General features: G+C 41.2%; 1 protein-coding gene and 1 long non-coding RNA gene across 4 annotated transcripts; both read left to right on the top strand.

Annotated features, from left to right (window-relative positions):
* The first annotated feature begins 34 nt into the window (after window positions 1-34).
* On the top strand, window positions 35-17,031 carry LOC113030479 (lissencephaly-1 homolog B-like). 3 transcript variants are annotated; one of them, XM_026181978.1, is made up of 11 exons: window positions 35-239; window positions 10,250-10,545; window positions 12,074-12,158; window positions 12,251-12,325; window positions 12,567-12,773; window positions 13,876-14,044; window positions 14,356-14,458; window positions 14,622-14,850; window positions 15,280-15,381; window positions 15,469-15,625; window positions 15,776-17,031. In XM_026181978.1, exons 2-11 carry the CDS (start codon window positions 10,514-10,516, stop codon window positions 15,847-15,849), a joined length of 1,233 nt encoding a protein of 410 aa, XP_026037763.1. In that variant the 5' UTR covers window positions 35-239; window positions 10,250-10,513; the 3' UTR covers window positions 15,850-17,031. The 3 variants fall into 3 exon arrangements, with proteins under 3 accessions (XP_026037763.1, XP_026037764.1, XP_026037765.1); XM_026181979.1 differs by lacking the exon at window positions 35-239 and adding an exon at window positions 338-441; XM_026181980.1 differs by lacking the exon at window positions 35-239 and adding an exon at window positions 517-699.
* A 223-nt stretch (window positions 17,032-17,254) lies between these two features.
* Window positions 17,255-19,020, top strand: LOC113030414 (uncharacterized). The gene is made up of 3 exons (XR_003273581.1): window positions 17,255-18,003; window positions 18,290-18,431; window positions 18,984-19,020. It is a non-coding gene; the product is annotated as an uncharacterized LOC113030414 (long non-coding RNA).
* Window positions 19,021-19,997: the final 977 nt, after the last annotated feature.

Genomic DNA, 19,997 nt, shown 5'->3' with positions numbered 1-19,997 from the left:
CGTGATATTTAGAGCGTGATATCTGTACGCTGCGCGCCACCATTCATGTGAACGTGCGCGCTCCCGATATCCAACCGCGACCGTTAGCTGGGTCGGGCGAATGCGGTGGTACCAAGAGGAGAAAAATCTGGCCGTCCGTGCCGGGTGATGCGAAAAGTCCCATTATCACATCAAAACCAGGGTATTCCGTCGCATGCTCGGGCCAGGAAAGAAGATATGAGAATGAGATTTGCCTTATGGTAAGTTATTAGTTGTAACAAATGTGTATTTTTGTTTTGGCACTTAGTGAGACTTGTTATTTTGACGACGAATTGCCTGCAGTGTCTGCGCTTTCCCGTTCCAACCTCAAAATGGCGGAGAGGCCGAGAGCTAAGCTAAGTGGCAAAAGTTCGCCCGCATAAAATCATCGACTCGGAGGTTGAACGTTGAGACAGTCTCACGGTGAGGTTATTCAACGCCCCCGAGTGTGACTGGGATTTTTAAAAGCAAGTGTCGCGACTCTCGGACTATGCATGACTTGCATCTGGGCGCTTGTTGTGAACCCTCCCTGTAGATCGAGCTAACGTTAGCTACGCCTATTTATGGAAGTTCGGATGAGCTAACGTGGTGTGCTAGCCGGCTAAGCTAACGTGGGTGCTGTCATATTTCTCACGGTCAGCTGCAAAGGATCTGATGCGGCTGGAAAACGCCTAAATTAAGGTTCTGAATTCTGAAAGTTGAAGCCTTTTGTGTTGTCTCGTATTGGGAATATTGGCAATAACATCCCAAACTTGGGGCTCATACCCTCTCCGCCTTCACATATATCGGGTAGCAGTTATTTTTTGTCAAACAAGCGGCTGGATGTTTTAGCTCTTCGTTGGTGTGGACAGACGCCCTTTGTATATTTTGTTATGTTGACGGTGTGGTGATCCAGGAATCCAGCGTGTGGTTATTAGCGGACTTGGTGCACTTGTCGTGCTAAGCTAACGCTAGCTGGAAAGGGCGTTGCTGAGGCTGTACTGCAACTTTGCCCTTGTGGCCACAGAGGCTTAGAAAGACGTCACCCTATCCAGATTTTAAAACTCGTCTATGATTTGTAATACATGAAGCAGTCTTGGGACATTTGGTAGTTTTCCTCCATATTTAAACCTGCATTTTAGGAATTACATTCAGAGTGGAGTCTGATGGAAAAATACTATGCAGATTTAAATTGCTGTGCACAAAACTGTCTTCTAAGCCCAATTTTGCTAATTGAATCATTATTGATTTGTCTACCAGTTGCTATTGTATAACACGGAACGCGAAGGCCAGTGCTTGTTCATTAGACTGTCCATCTTATAGCGTGAAATTATATTTTATATACTAAGGTAAAGGTTCAATTCAGTGCTACATTTATGCATGCATTTCTGATTTGTTTATAATATGTTTGAGATGCCTGCATCTATTAATATGCAGGTTTTTGTTGTAGTTGTTTGGGTATTTTTGGTACCATTTTTAAGATTGTTAAATAGTTTGGATTTTTTATGTCATGGGCTGTGACTGTTGGCAGCACTTTGGTCGTGAGAATAACTTTTACGCTGAAGTTCTAGACTAATAGAATAAACTTAAATGACATAATTAAGGAAATCTTAAGTATCAGGGCTTGCAAGTGGAATAAAACAGATTGCTTTGTCATGATGTTTGGTTAGTAAGCAAACATTGCTATATGCTTTAGTCTGTGCAAGAAGGGACTTGTTTGGCCTGAAGGTCATCCATAAGGAGGGGCATTGCTCAGCAGTTTGACACGAACAGAGCAAATACTAATGGGTTTGGTTGGTTTTTGTCACCTTTTTGTTTCATTGGGTCTGCATGTAAACATTGTGAAATTATGTCTTATCTAAATAACAAAACAACATATGCCCCTCTGTCTAGTCATAAACTCAGTCGAGACACGTGTACCCACAGGCTGTACATTTTTATCAAGGAGTTAAAAAGGCATGATTAGTTCTGTTTCTAATCTCTGCCTGTAGGCTCTTTTATTATGGTGTATAACTAATAGCTTAAGTGAAGAACCCAAACCTTTCTGGAAGTCTTTATTTTAAACAAATTTCAAACAAACAAATAAAAAAAATGTGATGGTTTAAATTGTCTTCAAACCATGCCAAGTCAGTTTTTAGGGTCATGCTTTTGATTCAGCTTATCCAGTGTATTTTATTTTCCTGTTTTATAATGTGCAGAGTTTTTTTTTTTTTTTTTTTTTTCCCTCTGTCTATACTTTGAAGTTGAAAAAAGGAGTCTTTGGTTGTCTTCCAACACAAAATTACCCAGGATAGAGAATTTAGAGTTTTATTATTCATTGTCAAGCTCCTTTGACTACGATGACCTGGATGACTGAGAACCTTCACAGACATTCATTGTTATAATTTTTTTGTAAATGGTGATTAATTTACTTGGTTGTAAAATAGAATAGATTTTGGTGTGTGAAGTGACGAGAAATAACAGGGAAATGCATAGACGTCTTTTAAGTAGGGCAGCTGAGACGTTGGCCTTAACTGTATTTGGACTAGTCTTGCTCACGTATGTAGTCTCCTTCTGCAAAGTCCTATTTTGAGCCTGTGTAAAATCTTGCCTTATCATTGTAAAGTAGTTTGGTTGATAAGAAGATAGGGAATGTAGGAGTGCCTAGCAGGTTCAGTGAAATTATTCTCATGATTGCATCATTACAATTAGTAATGAATTTCTACACCGCTTAGATAGCGGTGCGATTATTTGACAAGTGCGGTAAGGTCTGGGTCACCTGTGCATGTTGCTTGTTAAACTGAACATAACGCGTATTTGAGTCGGGAGGAGCTGAGGCGTAGCTGACATCACTGCCTGTTATTGTAGTCTTAATGGGGGCTTAGTCATCTTTCACCTTCACGGTTTGAGAGTATTTCATGGGTACATTTGTAGCTCTTGGTGAGAGGCGTGAAGAGCTTTGTGGATAACGATGAGCATCGGGAGCAAGATGGGAGGACATCTCTGTCCTTTTCACTGACTGCTAAATTGAAAGTGTTCGGTATGCTGTGTACACTCTACTGATCGCCTCATGGATAATGTGCCGATGACACCACGTTGGCTTGTTTGTCCATCTAAAGACGTTGGCATTGGTTTAATAATAAAGGTTTAGAGCAATTAAATCACATTGGGCAATATCATAGTATGATTATATTCTTTTTATGTAAATGCACAATCAATTGCTTGCAGAAATCACCAAGTATCTAGAATATAGAAGTGTCATTTCTCAGATATTCTTTAAATCTTCCACAGTCAGTTGCTGGCTGCTGTGACCCATGGCTGCACACCTATGGACAATCACAAGGTTGTTTAATTTGACTTTTCTTTTCAAAGGTTCCTTCTTTCTATAATTGTAAAAAAAAAAAAAAAAAAAAAAAGAATCCTGCACTGTAGGAACTGTGTGTTTTGAAGACAGAAGAAAAGGGACGCTGTCTTTCCCCCTTGTTATTGTAAGCTCAGCCATGAAAAATCAAAATCTTAAATCCTGTGATTATAGGATTGCATAAATGCACTTAACTAATTATTGGGTTGGTTCTTTGAATTGTTCTCTAGCTACTTCTGTGTATCAGACAGTATGAAAAAATGGACCCGCGACCATGAAGTTACCCATTGGTCATTCTGTTATACCTCGAACCAGATCTTGGGAAAAGTGAGGGAGAATAATAGATGGTATAAAAGATGGTCGTATCCACCCACTGAGTTTGGACTACACATTTTGAAGCTTCAGTGTTGGTGCTTTTTCAGCCACCTGGTTTCTTCAAGCCATAAGTTGACATATTTGAATGAGACTATGAAGTTATTATCCAGTGCTACTGAAGTTGGTTAGCAAGCTGCATTCATAAACTTCATGAATTCACACGTAGAGGCTAGTTAGTGGTAGAAATAGAGGTGTGTCTTAAAAAAATGTTGCATAAACAAATGTTGCATAAACATGTTTCTAATAGCTTAATGATTATGTGAATGTTTACAAATGATACAACACCCGGTTTCTAACTAGAAAATAAGCAGTTATGTTCATACACTAATAAGTAGGGGTGCAACGATATTCGTATCGATATTGAACTGTTCGATACAGTGCTTTCGGTTCGGTACGCATATGTATCGAACAATACAACATTTGTAATTTATTTTATCAACTTTCCTTCTGACGATGCTGTCTGTGTTGAGCGCTCAGTGAATCTGCGTTCGACTACTCTGCCTAGGCTGCACTGTCGAGCGCAGATCCACTGAGCGCTCAACACAGACAGCATAGTCAGAAGGAAGAGCGCAGGGCACCTCCCCCACCCTCATTCAGATCTGGCGTTTGGAATTATTTTGGTTTTCATGTGACGTATGACCCTGAAGGTAAGCGAGTCATGGACTAAAGTAAAACAGTATGTTGGATGTGCCATGCAATGCTCAATTACATGGGTGGGAACTAGTGTGTTAGCGCAGTTAGCTCGTTAACGTGTTGGCCGTCTAGCCCCATGCACGGGGCGATCGGCGGTAGCTCGTTAACGGAGATTTGCCGTGTTGTGGTGTTAGTCATTTCAACGAGATTAACCTGAAAGCACTAGTGGGAACACAACGAATATGACTGCACATTTACATCATCCTAGTGCAAAGACAAAAACAACAAGCATGCTACTAACTTTAGCCGAGTCATTTAGACAGCTGTTAGCACATGATTCTCCTTATGCTGCTGAGAATATAGCCCAGAAGAAGCGGATAGTATAGCTTTTATTTTGGAAAGAGACATTTCTCTGTAATAAACTCTTTTCCAAAGATGCATGATTTCTCAATCAGATACAGGGCTTGCAATATCGCTAGCCTGACGTCCTGGGGCTAGCGATTTTTTTTTTCAGTCGGGCTACCCTGCCCATCGGGCTATTGTAGGAAGGAAAAATATATGTCAATGCTTTTGCATTCTTTCAGAAATGTAGCTGGGTAATTATGTCATTGGCATCGGTGAGCCACTGTCAATATGTGACATATTGAAATCGCATTTGAATTTGCGCTTGTTTTTTTGCTTTCACTTTGCAATCGTGCGAACTGTGTATAGAGAGCGACAGCACTGATCTGTGAGTGATGATAATTTGCGCACCAATTCCTCTGACATCGTCTTATTAATCGTTAGCTTACTATGCAAACATGACAAGTGAAATCTCCCGCAGCAAGCTTAAACATGTGAGAGGTTGATCGCGCAGAGAATCGCTGAGCTTATGTGAGTGAGTGTGTAAAAGCATTTCAGTTCTGCTGAGCCAAACAAGACAGGTCAGGGTGAAGAAGTGACAGCCAAAGAAAAGCTTACCACAAAACGGAGAAGTTATGACAAATCAGACTATAAGGCAAAAAGAAAGTGCAGCTTTATGGTTTCATGGACAAAAGAATTTCTGTGGCTGCAATATGACGAGCTAAATAACCAGGGCTGCACAAAAGTGGTCCGCAGGTGCGCATTCGCTGTCAAAATAAAAAACACGCACAAGGGTTAGGGTTAAATTTAAAAACTGTACTTTTGAGTTAAAATATATATTTATAATTTTAATAAATGACAAATTAAAAAGGCATGAACATTTTTTTGTATCGAAAAAATATCGAACCGTGACACCAAAGTATCGAACCGAACCGTGAATTTTGTGTATCGTTGCACCCCTACTAATAAGTGTGTATGGTTTTCCTTTTTTATTTGTTTATATCTTTGTGTAGAAAACTCATTAAAAGAATTTTTGTATTTTATTTTATTTAAAAAAAAAAAAAATTTAATTTAAGAGAATGGAAGGTTGCAAACAAATCGCCCCCGCATGAGTTCCTTTTGTCCTAACCTTGTAACTAAACACATTTGCCTCTCAGTGTAATAACTTAGAAGATTTAAAAAGGTGTTTGTGAATTTTATACCGTTCTTCAATTATTATTTATTTGCAATAACTTTTGCCTGTGTGTTCTTTTAAAGTATTTTCTCCTTAATGGTGATGTTCAGATGTGTCGGGCAGGTGCAGAAGTAACAGAGATTGTCTTGGTTCTGTAATAGATGGAGCATGGTATGTTTGGTCAAATCGCTGTTTTTACACCATGGTGAGAGATGAGATCAGCTAAAATCATTTGCTCTGTCCTGTCATCTCAGTCAGTCATCATGTTTGCAGGCAGGAGAGAGGAGCTCCTTCTAGGATATTACAGGCTAAATGTTTGCAGTGGTTGAATGCTTCCGTTTTAAGCAGATGCTCATCTGTAAAATATAAATATTATTATGAACAGTTTCCAGTGAGGCACCTTGCAGTTTTCATTTATCTTAAGGCGGTCTAAAGGGTGAAGTGGACGAGAACAATGCAGCAGACTGTGACATAAACAAGGGCAACATGCTCTTATGGTCCTCTGTCAGTGTCTGGGGTTAATCCATGCGCACCTGTGGACCACTTATGTGCACACCAGTGTATATAGTATATCCTATACTCTCTCGCATTTTACATTATATTTGATTTTATTGTATTTTGAGTTTGTATGGCTGTTACCTTGGTCATGTCAAAGAGATTTGATTTCAGTGGGACTTCCATGTAAAATAAAGATAAATGAATACCAAAAATCATTTCTGTGGTTATCGGGACATAAAAACTGCATGCATTGAACCAGTTGTTTAAAAGACTAGTAAATCAAGTGGTCCAAAAGGAAAAAAGTTATACAGTGGAACCCCGACTTACGAATACCCCGTTTCACGAAAAATTCAAGTTACGAAGGCACTGAACGACAGTATTTCTGCCCATGTTACGCCAAAATGCCCGAGTAATGAAATCTGCTGGCTCTGATTGGCTGAGCCTACAATGCCTTCCAAATCATGTGACAACCCCTTGGCTTCCGTACTTGCGCTTCGTGGTTCCACTTGAACGACGTTGTTCTAGTTAGCAATTAGCCTATAGCCTATCGTTCAGCATCGCCTCACTCAAAACGCGCAATGGGTGCTTCGACTTACAAAGATTTTCGAGTTACGAAAGACCCTCGGGAACAGATTAATTTCGTAAGTCGGGGTTCCACTGTACTAAATTGCGCCTTTAAGTAGGGCTGCTCAATTAATCGAATTTTAATCACGATTACGATCTGGGCTTTCAACGATCATTAAAAATGACTGAGCCGATTATTAGCCCCTCCCTCATTTATCCGCGACACCTTAAAGGCCGGTCCGTGAAAATATTGTCGGGCGCAAAAAAGGTTGGAGACCGCTGATTAAGAGGACCCGAGGGAAGCCCGGAAAGCTAAGCAGAAGTTATTTGGAGAGGAGAGTGACTGCCGCTGGTTGAAAAGAGAGGTAAAAAAACTTCAGTGGTGTTGCACACTATTTTATATTATTTTTTAAAGTCATTGTTAACCCTTTAAAGCCGGTCAGAGCAGCACGCTCCGTGTTGTGTAACTATTTTTAAATCCCTGTAGAACCGGAACCGTGTAAGCTAGCGCAATAATTTGTTTTGCATATGAAACCAGAGGAGTTGTACTTACATCTGATGCCATCAGCTTGTCCTCGGTCGCAGTTTCCTTCCACATAAAGCTTTGCAAAAACTGTATAAAAAGCTCTTGCAGGAACAAAAACACAATATTCCAGAAACACGCTTTGCCGTTCCTATCAGCTGTTCGTAACACTTCCCACAGTGAAACAGACGTCAGCGCGAACTGTATGTCCGCCATTTCCTGGCCGAAACCGGAAGTGACGTCATTTTCGCGGAAATTGTAGTTTTTTACTTGTAGGCCTTAAAAGCCTATACTGGTCATGTTTGACCTTTCTGAATAGTTGCTGGGATGCTTAGAACTCAAATTGCACTGCTGGAAATAGTTTATTTTGATGCACATGCTGTTTTCTTTGCAAATTTGCATCATAGGATTGTTTTTTTCGTTTTTCCTGCAGTATATAAAAATTGGTGTATCTCCAAAATAAAACTATGAATACACTCAAAATAAATTTCCTGTTGTTGTAAACTATTTTTTGCAACTTTTTTGTATTTAAAGTTTTGAGGGATAAACCTCTTAAATTTCTCCAAGTAGAAATACATGTAAAAAAACAAAAACGATTTTCAATTTTTTTGTAGTTTATTGCACTTTTTTGCAATTAATGTAGTTACTATGGACTTAATGCATACATATTATTAAAATATGGGCTATAACAGTTGCATAGCAAATTGAAATGCTCCCACAAACGGCACTATAACATGTAAAAAAAAATAATATGAGCTCTGGCGGACTTGGTTCTATAGTAGGTCTTAAAGGGTTAAATAAATATCGTCAAATAATCGCGATCTCAATTTCAGTGAAAATAATCGTGATCATCATTTTTGCCATAATCGAGCAGCCCTACCTTTAAGATTAGCATTCTGTAAAAGTCAAATTGCATTTGTTACTGTGTGTGCGTTCCACCTTTGTAGGTCAACGTCCACGCGCATGTGCAGAACACATTGCTTTGTATAATCAATCAGTCATGTTCTACATCAGAATACTGCAGAACAGCATTCATTAACACAGTTATCACCTATAAGCTATCTTTTTTGTTGTTGTTGTTTTCAACTCCCCATCACAGAGAGGGAACAGTGCCATCGGAACATCTTAATAACAGGAAAAATTAGAGTAATTTGATTAACAAACCAGTAGTGGTGCAACGGATCATGGTTGATCCGTAATCCGAACCGATCCCACTCCACAGTTCAGCACGCACGTGATCCGAAGATTCGAAAAAGAAGAAAAAAGTATGTGTATGGTGCACGTGATCAGTCTGTCAAGCGATAGCTATGGTCAGCGCTAGCGGTCCAAGTGGAGGAGCAGAGGAGTTTGCGGTATTTAAGCAGTCCTTTGCTGCCCAGTCCGACCGGGCTAAAGCTATTACAAAAGCTATTGGGGTGTTTAGCTGCAGACGGGAGGCTGTATTCTGTTGTGCAAAACAGGGGGTTTAAACTAGTCAATGCGCTAGTTGACGCATTGACGCCGTGCAGCCCCACGCACGGGGCGATCCGCGGTAACTAGTTAACACGTTAATGCAGTTATGGCATTAACGTCATCTTAACGAGACTTACACTGACAGCACTAGTTTAAACTATGATGAACGTGCTTGAGCCACGCTATGATATCCCGTCGCGCGTCCACTTCAGTGACAAGATCGCTCCAAGCATGTATGAGCAGGAAAAGTTTAAAGTTACTTGACCGCTCATTAAATCACAGCGAGGAATGAGTCTTGAGTTGAATGTTTTTTAATAGGCAAAAAGTACTTAAATAAGTAAATGGCGACTTAAATTTTTGTTGTCTTTTTTTTTTTTTTTTTTTTTTTTTTTTTTTTCGCTGATTCGAAAATTGATAGAATAGAATAGAATTAAACTTTATTGTCATTACACATGCACAGGTACAGGGCAACGAAATGCAGTTTGCATCCATCCAGAAGTGCTTTAGTGATATAGATATATTACAATATATATTAGCAATAATATAGATATGTGAGTATATTACAGAAATGGGTCTATTATGGTATGTTATAATGTACACGGTATGAAGTATGTTGTGAATATTCTATAACTATAAGTATGTACAGGCTGTAGTGAGTACAAGCTATGAACAGGATATAAATATGAAAAACTATACAGAATATGAAATAAATAACTTTACAGAAATCTGAGATATACAGCTATACAGAAATGGGAACTATGCAAGTTGTAAACAGTTGTAGGATTAAAAATTATCGAATGTACAGTGATTATTTACACAGAGCTATACAGTAGTGCAGTTAAGATAAGTGAGATATGTGGATAATTTCTACAGAGGCTATATAAAGTGCTAGTGGTTGTGAGTGGTGGTTCAGTCCATGTTATTATTGTGTGTTTGAGGGTACAGTTGTCCATTGTGGGTGTGTGTCTGTTCAGTCCATGTGTTAACGTGGGTCAGATGTCAGGAGGCAGAGTGGAGGCATCCAATCTGTGATGAAAAAAAACGTGATCTGATCCGATCCGAACCGTGAGACTTTTGATCCGTTGCACCACTACAAACAGCAGGATTTCAACATCTAGCTGCTCACATTCCTATTCTGGAATCACAAATAAAATCTGCTTTAAAAAAAATACTGGAAAGTTTGTTGTCTCCAAAATGTGGTGTTGAAAAGTTTCATATTCTTTTACCACTGACTTTACTGTTGGAGAATTCTTCTAGATTGTAATTCATGTGTCCCATGTTTCTGTATGTCTGAATACTGCATATATGTATGTTTAATCCACTGCTCTTCACCCTCTCCTCTGTTCATCAGGTGATGGGCTCATCTGTTCAGTGAGACAGATTTGGACCTTTGGGAGAACTCGTGGAACCTGATTCTGACATTTGGGTGACGGCAGTATCTCCAGATCATCTTGCTCTGCCCGGCACCTTTACTTTCCCCACCTTTGCACCCCTGGAGGAGAAAGTTCTGAGGGATCGGGCACCTCACCACCAGACACTTACGAGCCAGACTTCCCCCTCCCCTCCCACATCACCTCATCCTCACCTCCCTGAGAGGGAGTGAACAGCAGCCACCATGGTGCTGTCACAGAGACAAAGAGATGAACTGTGAGTGCCCTGATGTAAATGTGTGGGAATGCAGCCTTCTTAAACATACAAACAAGAATGGACATGTAAACTGACAGGACTTGAGGAGAGGGAGGGGGGCACTTTCTATAAATGAGCCTTTTTTTTCTTTTTTCTTTTTGTAAATTTTGTATTTTCTAGTCCTGATACAAAACGCTGCCTTACAAGAACGTATTGTAGGAAGTGTAAAGAGATGTGAGCTTTATGGTGCTTCACTTGTTAGCTGCTTGGTGAATATTTCATAACCCCGCATGACAGGAGCAAATAAATGAGTGGGGTGTGCCAGGAGGAGGAACTTAACAAAGTGATGGCTGTTTAATGTGGGCAGCCTTCTTCCGTGGTGAATGACTGGCTGATCTCACAGTCCAGACAATACAAAAAGTATATTTTTAAACATGTTTTAGGAGTTTAACTCACCATTGGACTTCAAAATGTAGAACGTTGGGAAAAAAAACAACAAAAAAAACAGGTTTGATCATGGCTGGTTTAACTCATGAAAAACCTGAAAAACCCCTATGCTTATTAAGTTAAGTGGGCGACCCATATACCATAACACCAACACAGAGGCTCAGGTTTGAATCTGGCCCAAGAGTACTTACTGTGCAGGGGGTTTGTTTTGTTGTTGTTGTTGTTGTTTTTTTTTGTTGTTGTTTGTTTGTTTTCTGTCCCCCACTGGTCTTTCTCCCAGCTTTTCTGTCTTCTCTTTGCTGTCTTGTTGCAATAAAGGTCTGAAAAACCCCGAAACGAAGAAATCAGTGGAAATCCTGTTGAAAAGCAATAGCAGACAGGATTTATCAGACATTCGAAGTAGCCCCAAAGCTGCAGCCTAAATTTAGCTCACTTACTCATGAAATATTCACCCCTCATCTTATAAAAGAGCCCTTACAATCATTTATATAACTCTGTATGTGTGTATTTGCATGCTCGCTATGCGTTTCCATGTGCTTGTGGGTTGTGGGCTTCGTGTCATCCACACTTGGTGTTCAGGACTCTTTCTGTGCCAAGTCTTTGGTTTCCATAGCAGCACAAAACACAGTTTCCCAGTGATCGGGTCCTTACGTTTTGTTTTCTTCAATGAAGGGTTAGAATTTCCTCTGACACTTGCTCAAACTGCCCGACTTTTAAGGGGAGGGGAACTGTGAAACTTGAATCCCAAAGCCCCCATCATAAGACGGGGTGCACTCTGCCCTCTTTCAAGAACCAGAATTTCGGTTGGGGTAGACTTGCTACTTAATAAATGTCGACATCACCTTGACTTTATTGACATGTTTGATTTGGCACAACTGCCCTCAGTTCATGTTTGTCACGTAAGATTAGAAATGTTAGTGATATATGATACAATATACTTAATTTTCCTCTCACAGAAATTTGCTTTGGACTCTAGTGGTTTCACAGAAACTGCATTTCCAAAGAGTTGGTTAAATCTTGAGATGAAACCTTTAAACAAAACAAAAAAAAAATGACTGTGGTGTTGTAATTTTTTTATTTTTTTTTATTTTTTTTTCGTCAGAAACCGGGCCATAGCTGACTATCTTCGTTCCAATGGCTACGAGGAGGCGTATTCCACTTTCAAGAAAGAGGCAGAGTTAGATATGGTATGACGAGGTTGATGCACAGAAATGACCAAAAAGTTGCACATGTAATTTTAATGAGGGGGAACATTTGTTGTCTTTTACTTGGTTCACAGAATGAAGAAGTAGATAAGAAGTATGCAGGGCTGTTGGAAAAGAAGTGGACCTCGGTTATCAGATTACAGAAGAAGGTAACAAATGAAAACATGTTTGAGATTAGCTGTACATTTTTAACATGGCGGAATAAACTTGCAAGCACAATGCAATATGTAAAGTGATAACTGCGTTTAGCCATGGCCCCCTGTACAAAGAAGCTATAGGTAAAGCGAGTTTTATTTGCATTAATGAATTTGAAAACTTTTTTTTGTTTATTGGGATAAGTGTTGTCTCACTGGATTTCTTAACCTGTTGCTTTTCCTTGCTTTACTTCAGGTGATGGAATTGGAGTCAAAATTGAATGAGGCTAAAGAGGAGATGACACACGGAGGGTCTGTGGGCCAGAAGCGCGACCCCAAGGAGTGGATCCCTCGCCCCCCAGAGAGATACGCCTTGAGTGGGCACCGTGCTCCGGTCACGCGTGTTATATTCCACCCCGTGTTTTCGGTCATGGTCACAGCTTCTGAGGATGCTACCATTAAGGTTTGCATCTGTATTGCCAGACAACATTTGCATACTGTTAAAATATTAGTAAATACAGTCAGTTGCATTTGAACCTTGCTTACAAATCCTGCATGCAGTTCATTCATTTTATGGTTAGTTAAGTCCTTACATTTCTATCACAGTTTGAGAAAACAAGTTTAGAGGAGAGCCTTTACATTGTAGATATGGGCAGTGTGAAGGTGTAGTTTCCATACTGAAAAATAGAACGTCTCCTTTTTCACCATATCAAAGTGGAGAATTAACAGCTGTATCGCCCATTCACACATTTGTCCATCTTCTTCTGCTTATTTAATTCAAGGTCACTGAGGGGCTGGAACCTGTCCTACCTGTCACTCTGATACATTATGCATTCATTTGTCTGTCATAAGTTACTGCTGTCTTTTTTTCCCCTTCTTGTTCACATCACATTTTGTTCACATCTTTGAAATGCCTTATCTGAAGTCAGTTATACTCTTTTGAAAATGTCTCTCTGAGGAATTTCAAATCAGTGGTGTCTGTGTTGAGCAGCATTTCATGAGCAAAATCAGGGAGACTGTTGCAGCACAGCGAATCCTCTGCAGCTCTGACCCTTTAGATCAAAGCCGTACTGCAGATCTGAGGCTGCTCTCCCTTTTTATCCTCTGCGTTTCGGCTTCAGCACACTTCCCCCTCCATCCTCCTCCCTTCATCCTCCTCCCTCCTTCGCTGTTTTATTTTTTTCTGCTTTGTCACTGCTCATCTATGTGGAGATGGGGTGATGCTTGTGTTGTCAGAGGGAGCACTCCCAGAGCACAGCACTGGGAAATGTGCAAATCTTTTTCTTTCCAACGTCAAAGTTCATTCTTGTTTTAATGAATTTAACTGACACTGTGGTAGTAAATTGCATACTTTTTAATTAGGCTGAAATGTTTTCTGTTTTTAGTATTTTTGTTACATTTTGTAACCCAACCCTGTGTCATGATTCTGTCCAATAATGACCAATTTAATCACTTTTGATTAAATACACATGCACTTTTGTGTGCATGTGTTTTTAGGTTCGATATTAAGTTCTTCTTGATCATTGTGGACTGGCGTTCCTCACTGCCTGCATCTGTAATTTTAGGTGTGGGACTATGAAGCAGGGGACTTTGAGCGAACCCTCAAAGGCCACACAGACTCTGTGCAGGACATCTCCTTTGACCAGTCAGGAAAACTTCTGGCTTCATGTTCAGCTGATATGAGCATCAAACTTTGGGATTTTCAGGGCTTTGAGTGCATTCGAACAATGCATGGTAAGAAATATTTACAAAACACCGCCTGCAAAGGCTTTTAAGTTACACCATCGTAACTTGTGTTACACAGTATTTTTTTTAATCTTACTGTAATTATATTTAAATATGTGAGTATTTCTGAGAGAGAATTTTGTTAACACAACAGACAACAGAAAGTTCTGGTTTAATCTGGGCCTTGTGGCCTGAGGCTTGTCATTCATTTTGGGAGAAAAGTAGTCTTATTTTAGAGATCTTACACATTGATGGTCTTATTTGGGAAGTATCTGCCTTATTAAGAGCAGACCAACTAATCTTTTGACTTTGTCCTACAGGCCACGATCACAATGTGTCATCTGTAGCTATTATGCCAAATGGTGACCATATAGTATCTGCCTCCAGAGATAAGACTATCAAGATGTGGGAGGTGGCCACTGGGTAAGTGAGACAGAGGCATGTTTTACGGTCTTAAACTAGATTTAAAGTTAACTTTAAACATTTCATTCTTTATTCCAACAATGCTGTTTTAGCCCTCTGTAGTAATGCATTTAGGATAAGTTGAACATGCTCTCTGTAGATCACCTTGTACTTTCTTCTGTAGGTACTGTGTGAAGACATTTACAGGCCATAGGGAGTGGGTGAGGATGGTGCGTCCCAATCAGGACGGCTCGTTGATTGCCAGCTGCTCCAATGACCAGACGGTGCGCGTCTGGGTGGTTGCCTCAAAGGAGTGCAAAGCTGAGTTGCGGGAACACGAACATGTGGTAGAGTGCATCGCTTGGGCCCCCGACAGCGCTCATCCCACCATCCTAGAAGCTACAGGCTCAGAGGTGAATATGGCAGCTGCAGGACCCAGGAGGATGTTTATGTACATTGGGTTCTATGAAAGTGTCTGCCTCAGTAGCAGCGCAGTTACTGTAATAAACCACTTTACTTTGGTGTGGTAAAGCAGGGTTTTGTAAATAAGAAGGAATTAATGATTCAGACAACCTCTCTTATGAGTTACTACATAATTATTCTAGTGAATAGTGTAGAATTATTGCCCTCATTTACAATTTGAGCACTCTGCAAAAACATTCAGTAGGCTCAGACTGACTCACAGAGCAGCGTAATCCTGCCTTAAATCATGTTGTCATAGCTGAAAAATGATCTCTTCATATCTTAGAAGGAATCTTTACACATACCAAACTTCACTGTCATCTTTGCTGCAGCCAAACACTGTTTCTAATGGCCTCGTCCTATCTCTGTCTTTGTGATAGAATAAGAAGAGTGGAAAACCTGGGCCTTTCCTGCTCTCTGGCTCCAGAGATAAAACGATCAAGATGTGGGATGTGAGCATCGGGATCTGCCTCATGACTCTGGTGAGTAACGGAAGTGTCAGTCCCAGTGTCGCTGCACAGTGGGTGAATAGTGAGGAGTGTGGTAGCTAATCGGTCTTGTGTCTGCAGGTGGGACATGACAACTGGGTGCGCGGGATATTGTTTCACCCTGGAGGAAGATTCATAGTAAGCTGTGCTGATGACAAGACCATTAGGATCTGGGACTACAAGAACAAACGCTGCATGAAGACCTTGAGTGCCCACGAACACTTTGTTACCTCTCTTGGTGAGACGCACTTTTTAAAAATAAATAACATATGACAAAAGATGAAGCTGTCTGTATTTGAAGCTCTGTAACCTGAGCTGGAGCTGATGCTCACTCTGTGATGTGTGAACTTGTTGAATGTGTCTGAGCAGATGTTTCCCTCTCTTGCAGATTTCCACAAGACTGCTCCCTACGTGGTGACGGGCAGTGTCGATCAGACAGTCAAAGTGTGGGAGTGCCGCTGAGATTGCCTCAATCACCCCCAACCTCCACCCCTAAAGCCCAACCCTGTCCTGCACCCTCTTCCTTGTGCCCACCCCCAACCCTCTGCACTTCAAACCATAGTAGACCAAGGCCGCTTTCCCCTCTCCTCGCTGCCCTCTCCCCCCCCCCTCCCCCTCCCCTACATCGGTCCAGCCCTATTAAGATGACTATTGTCCTTTTGTGTAAATTATTCTGGATGTAGGGTACGCTTAATAAATGTCACGCAATCTCTGACACATAAACACACTCAAAAAAAAAACCAATAAGAAGTATCCTTGCATGGTTAATTCAACAAAAAAAATTTAAATTTGCATACCGTTCTCATGACTTCCCGTCGGGTCAAAGGGTAAATATCTGTGTGCTGGTTTAGGTGGGTTCTGGTTAACAGTGCACGAATACCAATAGCACCTCTTTGTTGGAGGGGTTTAGTTTAATTTTGTTTTACTCCATGCCTCCATTGTTGTGGTCTGTCACTGTGTGGTTGGTGATGGAGAAAGTGTGAGGGAGGTGGGGAAAAGTGGAGCCTGTCCAGGAGACGACGCTGACAATGAAGATGAAAAACTGAAGCAGGCTGCGGCTCCCTAGATGAATCTCATGAGTTTTGTTTTTTTGTGCAAGTGCACATGTACATGTGTGTTTACGTCGTGTGAGTGTGCGTGTGTGTTTGTATGTCACGACAGGAGAATCTCTCCAGCGTCTCTGCTCTGATGGTCAGAGGAGAGAGAGGAGGCAGTTTCTCACCCGCTGTGTTCATTCATGCCGCTTTCATCTCTTTTAACAAACTTGCTTTCTAGTAGACACTCACAGGACCTTAATGATCCATAAGCTGCTGAGAGCACAGGCACACAGCCCATAGCGAGAAGTGTGTTTAACAGAGGAAAATAAGCCGGCTCACCTTTTTCTTCCTGAGGTTTGTGCGCGTGTGTACGTCGCCCTGGAGAAATCGCCCAGTGCCCTCTTTTTTTGCTCGCTATCTCTGCCTTGTTAACCCACTGAGGGCTCCCTCACACAGGGTTTTCATTCTGCTTTCTGTGGTCTCACTGCTCTCTTTACACACACAAACACACAAACACTCACAAATGCACATACACGCACAGTAAAAGTTGTGTATCAATATATCTGGATGTCATTGTTTGCAACATAATAAAATTCTGTAAATATAACTTGCCCGTGTGTGTGCTTTCTTTGAGGAGGAGGAACAAGAACTCAAAGAGCAAGTTTGGATGCTTCAGCACATTATTCAGTCCGTTTGATATTAAAGGCATCTGATTGGATGCTGCAACTGCTGCACTTGTTGCTTTTAATAGTCAAAAAAAGCGGGCTAGTCTGCATGTCAAAGTAAGAGCTTTGTAGTCTGTGTGCTGAAGAGGCGTTTAAGTGCTTTCTTGATAGGATTTTAATTGATTTAACACAAATAACCAATTGTGTGGAGACTTGTTTGTGCTATTGGTTTTATTTGTAACATACGCGTCATTTAATCCGAAAAGTATTTTGGCTCTTGGAGAGCAGTTGGTGCTTGTAAATCGGCAAGCACTAAACATTGTCAGCTTAGATTTTAAAGCCTGTCTGCTAACTTTAGGTCGCCAGACTAAAATCTTAAGAAAGAAATGGGTCAGTCGAGGAAAAACTGCAGCTGTAGACAGCCAGTATTATTTATGTATAACTATCAGGCTCAGGAGCACTGATGTTAGTCTGACGCTACAGTGCAGCCTCTTCAGGGCGACTTCCATCCAGTGAGGAGGTCATATAGTCACTGTTGCTGATGCAAATAGAAGGAATGGATCAATCTCGAGTATTTTCTTTAATGAAAGATAAGATGAGAGACACAAAATGTGATTTAAAAACGAGATGTTTGGGTGCTGTGTGTGTGTAAAGTAGTTTAAAGTCCAGTTCTTTACACTGAAGAGTTCAGGGCCTTTTTTTTTTTTAATCAATTATGTACGGCACCTCAGCCTACTTCTGTGCTCTCTCACACACACCTGCTCACTCACCCACACAGCAATTACTCTTCCTCTGCGCCTCCTGGTATCCTAGCAACAGTTACCTGGATGGCAAGAGCAAACCACCACACCTTGCTCTGTCCTGCAGACCTGTGAGGGTACTCAAATACTGCTAGCTATAGAGGACTGCAAAGGGTAGGTGCAAATGCCAAAATGGGGATTGATCACTGCACGAGTTCGTGCAGTGATTGTGTCTTCGTGGGATTTAATGAAAGAATAATGAAACCTGTCTCAGTCTGAAACTGGCGTTTCTCAAAAGAGGCACTGGAGTAGAAACACTGGCCTACATCCGCCCCACCACCTCTCTCTCATATATGGCTTTTGCCCGCTTTCTCCCTCGTGCAAGCTGAATACTTCATGAGATGGTTAGAAGAAGGGAGACGGGGGAGAAGGCTCACTTTCTCATTTATATTGCTTCTAGGTCACCCATTTCTACATAGTTCTGTAACGAGACTGTTGATATGGATTCATGGCACAGACAGAGACAGTGAGCTGCAGGGAGCTGTGAGCCAGCATCGATTTAAATAAGCTGGCATGATAAGAAAGTGCGGAGAGGTTTCAAGGTCAGTGTACAACACAGACACGTCAGATGCTGCAGTATTGATTCAACCACGGAGAAGTAAACTGCATTTGTCTGCATTTGAAGATCTCCGCACTCGTGTAATTTATAGGTTTCTGTGTCAGCTCAGTGTAGCTTAGATGAATCCCCTTTTAGTTTACGTGACCGGTGTTATAATCCCTGCAATGCCCGGTGAGAGCGTTCGGGAAAGCTTCAGAAATGGATATGTTACAGGATGTGGCGCCCTCTGGTGGTAGCATACATGAGGAGGCGAAAACTGCTGCCTCCCAGCACTTTGCAGCAGCAAGTAAGCAGGGGACACATAAATGTAATGGAAAACGGAAATAGAATAACTTTCAAAGGTTGTTTTTGTCTTCACAACGACAACAACAACAAAAAGCTATAAATAAAGTTTCAGATTAAACTTAACGCTTCAGGTGATCAGCATTAACTGACGACATAATGTAATTTTCTAAGATGCTTGCCAGATAGAAGTTTAAATTTCTATCATATGAGTAATTTTTCTTCCCCTATGTTGCTTCCTTTTGGTCTCCAGTCTGTAGATCCAGGAATGATGCAACACTTCTAACTGGGTCAGCCTGTGCCTTCCTCGCATCCCTCCCGCCTTCCCCACCATCGCTTCAAGTCACCCCTCCTCTTCTTCCTCCTCCTTTCCTCCCACCCCTCTATATGCAAACACTCCTATAGTTTTTTTTCACCATGCAGCTCATGTGCTGAGACCTCTTGTCTCACTCTCGCCCCCAGCCCCCTCCTTTTTTTCTGCCTGATTCATTTTCTCCCGTCCATGCATGCTGTCATAGTGTCTCAGCCTGTTGCTAAATGACTCCCATCGCGCACGCGCGCACGCGCGCGCGCGCACACACACACACACAGTCACTTTACGCTGGCTAGTTGTTATTGTGGTTTTCCCACACAAACCTGACTCTTAACCGTGTGGATCGTAATGGTGTCAGTAGGTTTGTATGTACAGGAAGGGCACATTGCGTGGCAATGGGAGCTCTAAATGTATTTCTGAGCTGCTCTTCAGATTGGCTGACACTCTCAGACCTCGGTGCGGTGGAGAATATATATGACTGAGCAGTGTCCAATCAATGATTGTTACCATGCAGCCACATACTCTACATATGTGCATCCATACACAGCATACATTCATAAATATCGCTGTAACTGTAATATATTTCAAGCACTATAACTCTATTAATCGGTCCCCTGAGAGAAACACACTGCATGAACCTTAAAGGATACATTATAGAACAAAAGACATGGCCATAAATCTATTATACCAAAGGGCAGGAGCATGTAGCTACAGAGAGGGAACATCCCCTTTCTTTATTCCAGTGTGTGGCACAGAAACAGCGTGGATGAGACTTTAAAAAAAAGTGAGGTAAATGGCAGAAAGGAAATATAATTTACTGTAAAATAGGTTTTATGGGAAAATAATTGCAACTACTTGTATGTTTTTTAAAAAAATAATAATTAAGTAACATTTTGTACATCACAGTACATTGTGGTCAGCTGCTTCTCCTCGGATAAGTCCCGCCCCCTGGTG

The sequence above is a fragment of the Astatotilapia calliptera genome, chromosome 10, assembly GCF_900246225.1.
Source record: "Astatotilapia calliptera chromosome 10, fAstCal1.2, whole genome shotgun sequence".
NCBI classification, from domain to species: domain Eukaryota; kingdom Metazoa; phylum Chordata; class Actinopteri; order Cichliformes; family Cichlidae; genus Astatotilapia; species Astatotilapia calliptera.
This window is presented reverse-complemented; position numbering and strand designations above follow the sequence as displayed.

Excerpts from the sequence above, each read along its gene's own strand:
- LOC113030479 (XM_026181978.1), top strand. The coding sequence starts at position 10,514 with ATGGTGCTGTCACAGAGACAAAGAGATGAACT. Across the intron at positions 14,045-14,355 it reads GTGCATTCGAACAATGCATG|GCCACGATCACAATGTGTCA; the intron begins GTAAGAAATATT and ends TTTGTCCTACAG. Across the intron at positions 14,851-15,279 it reads TAGAAGCTACAGGCTCAGAG|AATAAGAAGAGTGGAAAACC; the intron begins GTGAATATGGCA and ends TCTTTGTGATAG.